The sequence below is a fragment of the Nilaparvata lugens genome, chromosome 13, assembly GCF_014356525.2.
Source record: "Nilaparvata lugens isolate BPH chromosome 13, ASM1435652v1, whole genome shotgun sequence".
In the NCBI taxonomy this organism is placed as follows: domain Eukaryota; kingdom Metazoa; phylum Arthropoda; class Insecta; order Hemiptera; family Delphacidae; genus Nilaparvata; species Nilaparvata lugens.
This window is the reverse complement of record NC_052516.1, coordinates 18,735,761-18,747,933: the sequence shown is the minus strand read 5'-3', so window position 1 is coordinate 18,747,933 and position 12,173 is coordinate 18,735,761. Positions and strand designations below refer to the sequence as shown.

The 12,173-nt window shown below is 33.9% G+C and overlaps 1 protein-coding gene across 1 annotated transcript in view; it reads right to left on the bottom strand.

The window, feature by feature from the left end:
• The window catches only part of LOC111044032 (cAMP-specific 3',5'-cyclic phosphodiesterase), a 435,954-nt gene that overhangs the window by 82,905 nt on the left and 340,876 nt on the right, over positions 1-12,173 (bottom strand). The window contains 2 exon segments of the mRNA XM_039439964.1: positions 6,676-6,788; positions 11,343-11,407. Of these exon segments, the coding sequence (XP_039295898.1) occupies positions 6,676-6,788; positions 11,343-11,407 (178 nt within the window).

Below are 12,173 nucleotides of genomic sequence, written 5' to 3'. Positions count from 1 at the left end.
AAATAAAATACTTGAACAATTTCCTGATATTCAGATTACCTCAGATTTGCTAGAGCCATCACCTTCCACTTCTGCTTTCGGAAGTGCTTAGTAAACAACTATTCTCATATATATATTGTTTATTTTTGTGTGTGGCGAAAAATAGCGTTCGCACCACGGGCAAAAATGTTTTTCCGGCTCTCAATCTTTTCTAGTCCTCGGCCTACGGCCTCGGACTTGAAAACCGATTTCGAGCTGGAAAAATCTCATTTTCTGCTCTAGGTGCGAAATATACTATTCTCTCCATGAAGAACGGCAGGATAAATGTACGCACAGTTATATGAGCCAATCAAGCTAAGCTGACCTTGTGTGGCACTGTCTATCCCTGAGTTGAGATCCCAGCCAAGTTTGGCAGTTTCGTGCATAACTATTGAAGTATCATAGCTATTTTCTTTTCTTCTTTCTCACGCTTGCTTTTGTTTTTGACAATAACTGGCAGAGCCGCTTTTCATCATTCATCTCTCTCTTTTCATTTTCAACATAGATTAATGTTCATTGTCATAACCTCATTCTTCATATTCTCTTGAAAAAAAAAAACTTCAGTTTTACACTACAATATTCTACTAGACATAAGGTAGCACTGTCTCCATCATTCACTTTCATTTTTTATTCAAATATTAATAACTTTTGTAAAAATTCCGACTGTAAGCTCTTTTGTTAGAATATTTACATTTCATGGTTTAAGTTAATTTATTTTTAATTGATTGCATCAAATAAATTATACAAATGGACTTTGATGGCAACTCCCAAAATAGAATTTTTCTCGGGAGTGTCTTCTCAATAGAATAATTATTTCTTGTAGTAATGTTGTGTTTGTAATGAATGCTTATTGAGAAATAAAATTATTATTATTATTATTATTATTATTATTATTTCTGAGGCGATGTTCTGCTACCATACAATCGATTAACCTTCTATCAATATTCAAATATGTACAAACAATCGAAAATTCCCCAACTTGATTGACAGTCTGTTTGCCAAAAGAGTTCAAATATTGGTAGAGTACCATGCTATAGACCTTAATATCCTCTTGATATATCATGAACTGCTATTATGTTATCATTACCATGTTAAACAGCATTTAACTGATATCGTGCTTTAATATCAAGTCATTATCTTCATTATTATCATCATCAATATTATATTATTAAATGTTATCATGGAAATTCTACACTCGTACTAATCTTCCAATCGTCTTCTAGACTCGTGTTGGACTTCAGATTCTTGGACCTTAGAACGAATTATACTTTGTATTCTATTGTACATCAAAACGGATAAAATTTCCAAATCCTTAGTCCGTTACAAGGATTGTTGGATAATGAGTCAAATAATAGCAAGATAAAGTTAAAGTGAAAAGCAATGGATTGTATAATTTGGCTACGATACGTAAAAAATTGCGAAAAGTATGTTCCAACAAAAAATATTTGGATTAATGATATCCGAACTTTGCTAATCCCTTTTTACTTTGGAAATGCTCAATCGCACAAATAAAATACTTATTACAACTTCTGCCCAGACGTTTTAAGTAGGAAAAGATACTTAAAATAAATAAATAAAAATAAAGTTCCCGTTTCAACTTATATTACTCATTACTCACGACATGTTTTGGCTTCAAATCCATTTTCAAATACACAATTTCACAGGTTTCCTCACAATTATACTGTAATCATATACTTTGATGCACTCATATCATGTGGGCAGTGAAGATAGGCAATATATATGCAGCACAATGCTTTTTTGTTTTTTCTACTATATAATTTATGGTAAATTATCCATCTATTCTTGAGGGCACAATGAACGATCAACGCTAATCTACAATTACATGAAATTATTGTATTAAAATTTGCTTCATTCCGGGTTTGAACCATCAGCTGATTTATTCCCGTTTAAACCAAAATGGTGCATACGGGAATAGACCATCTGATGGTTCAAACCAGGAATTTTATTCATATTTTTTTTTATCTAATTTATTTATTTATATTTTTACAAAGAAACACTGAATGAAACAAATTTTAATACAATAACTTCATGTAATCGTAGATTAGCGTTGATCGTTCATTGTGCCCTCAAGAATAGATGGATTATTTACTATAAATGATATACTAGAAAAAACAACAGAGCATAAGACTTAAATAGACCTAAATATTACCAAATAGACCAAATATTATCGAAAAATAGTGCCTTATAACATCAGATAACTTCTTTTAACGTCAGATTCTCAGTGTCTACAATGTGTTCAATAATATAGTAGTGTGGTCTGTTGTTATAGGCAGATACCATATTGTACAATAACATTGAATGTCTAGGAACAGCTTAGTTGATAATATTTCTTACACACTCTGTAAAATTACCTATATACCGTATGTAAAAATAGTTTATTTCCCCAATCTTGCAACATTGAATCTGATAGGTACAAGAATAACAAAACCTTCATTGTAACAAATCAAATTCACTGTCAAAAAGATATTAAAGCCGAACCAACTCTTTCCAGTTGATAATATTGTTTTCTAGTATAATAGTATAATAGAATCTAACCTCAAACCTCCTAGTTACAGCGTTTATCACGGAACATGGTGGATAAACGGAATCATTTTATGCTTCTAGAATTCAATAAAGTATTCTGCAATAATATACTATCATTTTATTTGGATGAATAAAATACAGATAAGATATATATTATAAACTATTCAAATAATTCGATTTTCAGAGTAGGATAGAACTTCTAACCTAAACTTCCGTTGACATTCAGATTGGCCAAATTTCAAGTATGCTAAAACAGCTGATCAAAAACTTTTCATTATTTGTGTTTATCATTCAATAATCAAAACATTTATAATAATATCGTCTTATTGTCATTTGAAAGAATAAAAAGTATAAACTCAACCTCTTACATAATCTTTTAGAATCAGAATAAAAAATAAAAATACTTGGACAATTTCTTGATATTCAGATTACCTCAGATTTGCTAGAGCTATGACCTTCCACTTTTGCTTTCAGAAGTGCTTATAATAGACAATTATTCTCATATATATATATTGTTTATTTTTCTGTGTGGCGAAAAATAACATTCTCACCATGGGCAAAAATGTTTTTCCGGCTCTCAATCTTTTCTAGTCCTCGGCCTACAGCCTCGGACTTGAAAACCGATTTCGAGCCAGAAAAGTCTCATTTTCGGCCCTAGGTGCAAAATATACTATTACACACTCCGTAAAATTACCTATACCGTATGTAAAAATAGTTTATTTCCCCAATCTTGCAACATTGAATCTGATAGGTAGAAAAGTAACAAAACCTTCATTTAAACAAATCAAATTCACTGTCAAAAGGATGTTGAAGCTAAACCAACCAACTCTCTTTTCACTGCAGGGAAGCTTCATTGAATAGAATTACAGTGGTTGGGGTTGATACCACAACACACGCTATAAGCTAGTCGTTATTGATTCTAGGCATCCATAGTATATAATGTATATACATGTGTGTAAAGACCTATATACATGTATTGGATATATACATGTCATACATATACATATGTGTTGGATATATAAGTGTTAGATGGTAGCGACTCCATAGGGATTTGCATACGGGGTGAACTGCTTTGGTTTACTATATACTGAGATTCAATTTAAATGGTCAGTAGTGATTGCATGGGAAGCATATATGAAGGAAAGCTGACAGTTTAGGGTGAACCTTACTGTAGACCCAATTCATAGTAGACCAGCCCTTAAGCCTCTTAAGCTCGCCCTTTGCCAATGCTAGGCCCAATGTACCCTGTTTTGATTTAGGGCATGGAATCAGATGGAAGGAAGATTTAGTTGTAATGTAAATTGAATAGGAGGAGTTGAAAGTGGAAGAAAGATGCAGGATAAGGAATTGGGGGTTTTTTGTATAATATATTCTGAAAAACCAATTTAATTTCATTCAAATGTTTTCTAGATCTTATAATTTTTACCTATTTCTCCATGCATCTTCTCTATTTCCATTTTGGAACTCAATTTACACTTAATTGGGATTTTTTAACTTCTCCCTAGAGCTAGATTCCCACACAACAGTGACAGAGAACAGTGCAAATATAATTTCCATATGTTCTAATTAGCTTATTTTCATTCAGTCGGACCAAGAGAATATGAATAACCCAAACCCTATTATACTTATCCAGCTATATACTGGTTGCACATATTGTAAATTGTAGGTTGTAAATTGTAATCATGATTAATTCCACGAGAACCAATCAGAGAAGCTGTCTTTCCAAAAATCGCGTTCTCTGATTGGTTCCCGTGAAATTAATCATGATTAAAGCTTAACGGAGTCTTTTTAAGGCTGTGCAAAGGCTAAAAATAAGCTTTGTACTCGTGATATTTTTCAAAGTTTTTCGATTCGTATATCATCAAGCTATCAAAATGAAAAAAGTTTCTCATCATTACTTTTTGAGATATGAGCGCCTGAAGTTTGAATTTTTGGGACAGAACATTTCAAATTCGGTAGGATATAAATCCATGAGATTTAGAGGATGGGTTCTTCATGGTATTGTTGATCCAGTAAAACAAAAATTTTCTCAAAATATCAATTTTTGAAAAAGTTATTCAATTTACCAAAAATAAATCAACTAAAAGTTATTTTTGGTTATTTTCGGTTTCGGTTTCGATCGATGCCACTAATCAGCTGTAGATGATGAAATCATTTTAATGTCATTGTGCTAAACCGAAATCAAGACATAACCGTATTGTGGTGACCCATGCTTTGCAATGTGTTTGTGTTAAATGGATGTCGATCGTGAGCACAACCTACATTGAAAGTTTAGCATCGACCTGACCGTTCTGTACGTATCCTTACTCTGAAATGGTGAAGAGTAGATGCAAAAGTTTGTAAAAGTCATCATCATCATCTTCTTACAAGGATTAGGCTCTATTGGCCTGTACCGGCATCCATTTCTTCTTGGTCTTCCTATGCCTCGCTTTCCTTCGGGTTTGTATTTCCATGCTAATATTGGGAGACTATTGGATGGCATTCTGAATAAATGAGTGGACCAATTTTCTCGATATTTCTTCAGAATATCCAATAGCGGTTCTACATTCAATTCAGCTCTTATGTTGACATTTTTTATCCAGTCTACTACAACATTTGACCGCTCGTAAAAATCTCATTTAAGCAGCTTGTATACGAGATTCAGTTTGTCTGTTCGCTACCGTATGCTATTAACGGTATTACCATTGTTCTGTAAAACTTCAGCTGGTATCTTGTCTCGTTCGCCTTCCTATAGCTCGTCTTAAGTGCCACAGACCGCACTGAATCTCGCCACTTTTTCACCAACATCTTCTTCCTTATCGAATGAAATACGGCATCCCAAGTAGCTGAAGTCTCTCACTTGATTTAATGCTTGATTGTCTATCACGATTTTCGATCTGACTGGCCACTTTCCTCTGAATGCCATTATCTTGGATTTTTGAGGTGAGATTTTCATGCTGAAGTCCGACCCAACTTCGTTTAGCTTGAAAAAAGGTTGTGAAAGTAGAGAGACAAAGAAAAAGAATGAGAAGAGAGGAATAATAAAAAAGAAGGAAGGAGAGAATGAGTGGTAGCAGTGGAGGGAGTTGGAAACTAGGAAAGAAATGAGAGTTATGTTGTGGCTTGAAGAAGGGTGGGAGTAGAAAAAAAATACGTGTAAGAAGTGGAGAAGCGAGTCGGAGATAGAAAAACTTGTGGGGAGAGAGCGAGAAGAATGAAAAGTTTCTACCTGTCAATCACTACTTGTTTAGACCTATATCAAGTATCACGAATAGGCACTGTTTGAAGAGAATTTTTGATAAAAATATTATGCCGTGGAGAAAAAGTTTGATACATCGTTTCATTGGATTGATGGGTCAAAGTTTCCATAATATCTATCAATCATGCGTTCAACTTACTCAAAATGTTCATGTTTTTCTTCATTTGTTGACAAGTTCTAAATTCAATTACATGTAAACTTTTACATCGATCCTTCCATGTTGAAGAACTTATGAAGAATTCTTCATTTCAAAATCCAGGAGCCTTATCATTATAACGATTTTGTAGCCTTGTCAAATAGACAATGCAGATTGTACACGATTCATGAAAGAATAATCGTATCCAATCGAACAAAATAAAGTCGTGAATGCTTATATTGGTAGAATTCAAAAAAGAAGGACTGGGAGGGATATGAGGAGCATGCATTTGAATCCGTGGTATATTTTTAGAGAAATTAATCCATCTTAAATCGTAGAGTTTCAACAGATCAGAGAGTTATGCATACTAAAGATGACGATGATTTGAAATTGGAGTTTCTTCAAATTCTTGAATCCGCGGTAAATTTTTAGAGAAATTAATCCATCTTAAATCGTAGAGTTTCAACAAATCAGAGAGTGATGCTTACTAAAGATCACGATGATCTGAGATGAAAGTTTCTCCTAATTCTTGAATCCGTGGTATATTTTTAAAGAAATTGAACCATCTAAAATCGTAGAGTTTTCCAAATCAGAAAGTTATGCCTAATACAGAATGATTAAGATGTTCCGCGATTAGAATTGTTTTTGGCGACCCAGATTGAAGATTGTAAGAAGGTGAAATCCTTGATTCGAAAAGAAATGAGAGTTGAAAAATTGAAGGTAATTTTCAAATTCCTACCTTGAGCGACGCCATGTCAGAGACGGACCGATGTGTCTGGATGGTTTCCAGTTGATCCAAGCACCAGTCTAGCTCCTCCATTGTTTCAATTGACAGTTTCATGTAAGCTTCGTCTGCAACAAGAACATTTAGAACATTTTAATCAAACTGTGAACTAATCATTTCAAAGTAACTAAGATAAATTATCCGGCTGACGGTCTTAGACCAAGCCGTATAGTGTATGCAATATTTTAAGTAATACCTCTTGAAAAATATAGTTTTTTTCAAAAAAGCACTAGAAAAAAACATAAGATAAATTAACAATCAAAAGCGATGTATACAATAAACATTCTGTACTCCCTGGATGCACACCGAGGGAACGAGCTTCATACAGTCACAGTAAAGATAATACAAGAGAAAAATGCTTGTATATATTATTCATATAATTGTAGTAATAATACTTGTATAATGGCAATCAGACAAACTTATGTTCTCCTGATCAAAAACTACACATTTCGAAGAAATTAAAAAAATATAGTGTTGTATATGTGGACATTTGAGACTCATGAGCTTTATATGTGTTGTGTATCTGCCATACGCTAAATAAATAATAAATACTTGTATAATTTACTCTCTGATATAGCCTACCAGTAGTAAAGTTAAGAAATGTATTGGATTTACTCCAGTTCCGGATTGATAGATGAAGAAGATGTGGTTTTCCAGAGAGAGAATAGTGCACTGGGTTAATCAAAAGACTAGATTCGAGTGTGGAAAAGGAACATAAATCGGAATCTAGGATCTGAGTTCTATTGAATGCGGTTCACTAAAACGCAGTTGGCTGAAATTCGAAGTCATTTTGAAGCTATTAACATATTCTTGCTACATTATATACTCTGATTCTTATAACTAAAAAAAAGCTATAAAAATTAGATCTTAGGTACAGGAACCTCCAGAAAGTGATTTTGGAGCTATCGACACAAACATTCCATCTACATTCTATACTAGATTTTTCGAATTCAAAATTAGTGTTAACACATATTCATAAGGATGATGTGGAACGCGATCTAAGGACGCTTGGAGTTCGTAACTGGAGGCGGCAGGCCGAGGATCAAGACAGATGGAGAGGCTACGTGAGGGAGGCCAAGGGTTGTGAAGCCCTGTAGAGCTGAGATTTAGTAACATATTTATAAGATAGATCCCCTATCTGGATATTCCAAATCGGAAGTTATAAAATTTGGAATACAACCACAGGAGTCTCCATGGAGTGATTTTGGAGCTATCAACAAATATACATCCAATCTACATTTCTGATACAACTAGACAAGAAATAACCTCTGGAATCAGTAGACTCGCTTCGCTCGCTAACCTCATCCTATCTTGAATCAAAACATCAACTTCAATCCTTCCTCTTCACGTCTGGAGAGGAAAGCATCTATTGTCCAGGGAGAGACTTCAAGGCATTTGAGCAGAGAGCGTAAACCGCTTGACACGAGGAAGACATAATTCGAAGAGAAACGTGGTTGTGTTTTAGAGGAGAATAATGGTTAAGAGAAAGTCAGTTGGGAAGGGAGTATTCCAATTTAGTTAGGAGTATTCCAGTTTAATTCAGAGGGTGAGTTAGAGGTGAATGGTTAAGAGAAATTCAGTTGATTTAGGGGTATTGCAGTTGTGTTAGGAGTATTTCAGTTGACTTCTGAGGGTGAGTTAGAGGTGAATAGTTGAGGAAAACTCAGTTGATTATTCCAGTTGAGTTAGTAGTTTTTCATTTGAATTCTGAGGTGAAAAGATAGAGGTGAATAGTTGAGAAAAAACAGTTGATTATTCCAGTTGAGTTGGTAGTTTTTCATTTGAATTCTGAGGGTGATTTAGAGGTGAATAGTTGAGAGAAATTCAGTTGAGTTGGGAGTATATTAGTCAAGTTAAGAGAATTTCAGTTCAACTCGGAGGGTGAGTTAGAGGTATATAATTGAGAGAAATTCAGTTGGGTTGAGAGTATTCTAGTTGATTTAGGAGTATTCCAGTTGAATTCTGAGGATGAGTTAGAGGTGAATACTGAATAGTTGAAGAAAATTCAGTTAATTTAGGGGTATTGCAGTTGTGTAAGGAGTATTTCAGTTGACTTCTGAGGGTGAGTTAGAGGTGAATAGTTGAGAGAAATTCAGTTGGGTTGAGAGTATTCTAGTTGAGTTTAGAGAATTCCAGTTGAATTTTGAGGGTGAGTCAGAGGTGAATAGTTGAGAGAAATTCAGTTGAGTTGGGAGTATATTAGTTGAGTTAAGAGAATTTCAGTTCAATTCGGAGGGTGAGTTAGAGGTGAATGATTGAGAGATATTCATTTGAGTTAGGGGTATTCTAGTTGGGTTAGGAGTATTTCAGTTGAATTCTGAGGATGCGTTAGAGGTGAATAGTTGAAGAAAATTCATTTGAGTTAGGGGTATTCTAGTTGTGTTAGGAGTATTTCAGTTGACTTCTGAGGGTGAGTTAGAGTTGAATAATTCAGAGAAATTCAGTTGGGTTGGGAGTATTCTAGTTGAGTTAGGAGTATTTCAGTTGAATCCTGAGGGTGAGTTAGAGGTGAATAGTTGAGGAAAATTCAGTTAATTAAGGGGGTATTGCAGTTGTGTTAGGAGTTTTTCAGTTGGAAGCAAAAGCTGTTTGAATGGAGTGATTACAATTGGAGCAATAAATCGAAATGAGACGAGAGGCAAGGTCGGTGAATAGGTGATGGGGGGATGTTCAATGGGGTTAACCGCCCCCACCTCCAAACTGTTATATTTTAATGATTATCTTTATTTGTAAAAATATTTCTTGTACTTGGGAATAGATTCATTACTCATTTGTGACAATTCTGAGGGTGAGTTAGAGGTGAATAGTTGAGAGAAATTCAGTTAAGTTAGTGGTATTTCAGTGGGAATCCTGAGTATTCAACTTGAGTTGATTTCGAATGAACAGCCTCACTTAGGAGACATGTTAAGGTCCTTCAGAAGAGCGGCCTAACTAAAATGAGATTCACTTTGCAATGTCAGCATTCCTCATAAAATAACAGCTTCACTTCCTATTCAGCCAATGCTACGAGGTTGACGTGAACCTGCCCATAGAACCAGCTTGTACCAAATCGTATTACTGCGTCAAAACAGCTCAGCTAATGCGTTTTCAGTAGTGGCCCTTGGTGCGGCATCAAAGCTTTAAGAAATGTTGAGGCTTTTATGTCGTTCGAATAGACGTAGGTCAACTACAAGGATTGTATATAGGTCCTTTATACTATTGGATATATACTTGAATCTGGAGTAAATAGAACAATTGAAGAAGGATGTGAGATGTACCAACTACAGTGACCTCACGAGGGTGACAGAGAGGCATGGAGTGTTGCTGCCAACCAGCCCAACGGCTATTGTTAACCAAAGAAGAATATACTATTAATAAAAAATGAAGTGCTCTTTTATTTAAAACATTTTAAAACTTTCATTAAAACTGTACTTCATGTTCTTATATTGTTTTTATTAATTTTAATGAAGTAGTTAATACAAATGAAGTGATTTTAAGAAGATACTATTATATATCTACCTTTATACCTATTATATAAATAATAGATCATCTTGGATCATCAATTATGAGATTCCCTGTCAGTATTCCTTCAGAATAATATTGATGCTTCTTATTTAACCAACTGGTGACAGTTTGAAGTGATTCACTGTAGAAAACTGTCTGTTATTCCTAGGATCCTAGGTTAGGTGCTTTGGGCGCTCTCTGTTGAGAAGGCGGTCATTTTGTATATTTTTTTAGTAAGAATTTGATTTCTGGTGGGGATTTGATACCAAAAAGTAAAAGATAATTTTTACGAATAAAAATATCATTCCTGTATTCTTAACTGCTGCTCATTAGGGTACTTGTCAGAAAAATCTGAGTTCTATATAGCACACCTTTTCTAATGATCGAACGCAACTTACTTCACTCCAATTTTATACCTCGAATTTCATTCCAAAAAGTTATTTGGGTTTCTATTCTACATAATATTCAATTGATGTGTGAGAAAAATTAACACTACACTATGTATTACCACCATATCCTGAATTATATATTTCAAACATCAACGATTCCCAAAACTGGAACTCTCTTGAAACTACTCATCTCAACTCAAACTTTTAAGGAAGAATCGATCAAGCAGTTTATGAAATGTTTACATGCCACTGCCAAAATCTATTCTTGTACTGAACGTATACAATGGATCTATAGTGTGAGCTAAGTTTAGATTTAGCCAATCGATCTATGATAGAAGCTAAATTTAGATTATTGGAATTTGTGGGTTGGAATGGACCAAAAAAAAAAAAAAACGGTTTTCAAAAGAATTCTAGCAATATAAATCTGTCAAATCAACCAATTTGATAGGTATATTAAAAAATTATCTCTTGAGGAATGCAGCTAGGATTTCCATTGTAATTCATTATTCGTTATTCTTCTAATAATATAAGATTGTTATTTTTCAACCTCCCATCACATATATGGCATCATATTGGAGGTTGAAAAACCAATAACCCTCGTAATTCCTATAACATAAGGTATATTGCAATTTGCTTTTAGTCATGAACATGAATGATAAATAATCTGATAAGCACAGTTTGAAGATCATTCGTACAATTAGAACAAAAATAACTTTACTTTTAGAATGGAACTCGTAAAATTGAACTCACCTCCAGGTGTCAAGTTCCTAGGTTGCGGAGTACCGCTCCCCGCAGCACCGGAAGATCTTCTTGATCTAAAAAAAAAAAAACATTTTGAAATTATTCTTGAAATAATTTTCACGAAATAAAACTTTATTCAAAATGAGAAATCATTAGTTTCAGTTGATACAATAACACAATAATACAACTAGATTCAAATTCTAGTACTAAATACGTCATTTCAAACCAGAAACGGATACAATGTAAAATAAGTTCAGACTTGGGATTTCATTAGATCGAATATAGATAGCTTTTCTAGTTTGCGTGAAATCAAAAGTTTTCTTAAGCAAGTTCATCTTACTGAATATAATAATATTCAATATGACAACGTTGCAGTATCTGATAGTGTTTATTGAATACTCTCGTTGATTGAATAGTGTTCATTGGATAATCTCGTTCACAAATATGGGATAAAATTAGAAACTCGTATTTTCACACAATCTAGTAATGTAGACTACTAGCGTAGTCGAGTAATTATTACTATAACAAGGACTAAAATAGTAGATATACTATATTTGATAGTCTGAAGACCAAATTTCAATTTATTTTGTTCAGAGTATAGTAGTATATGTATAGTAATATATCTATAGTGTGATTAACTTTTAAATTAGGGCTACTTTCAAAATGATCAAGGAATGAAAATGGAAAATCTAACCTCAAAATTGTTTCAGCAATCAAATTTTTAATTTAAATATGTGTAACGCTAGTTTGCCTCCATGGTGCACATTGGGTAACGCTAAATGGACTAGCAAATAATGGCGGTCAGACAAACTTATGTTCTCCTGACCGAAAACTACACAA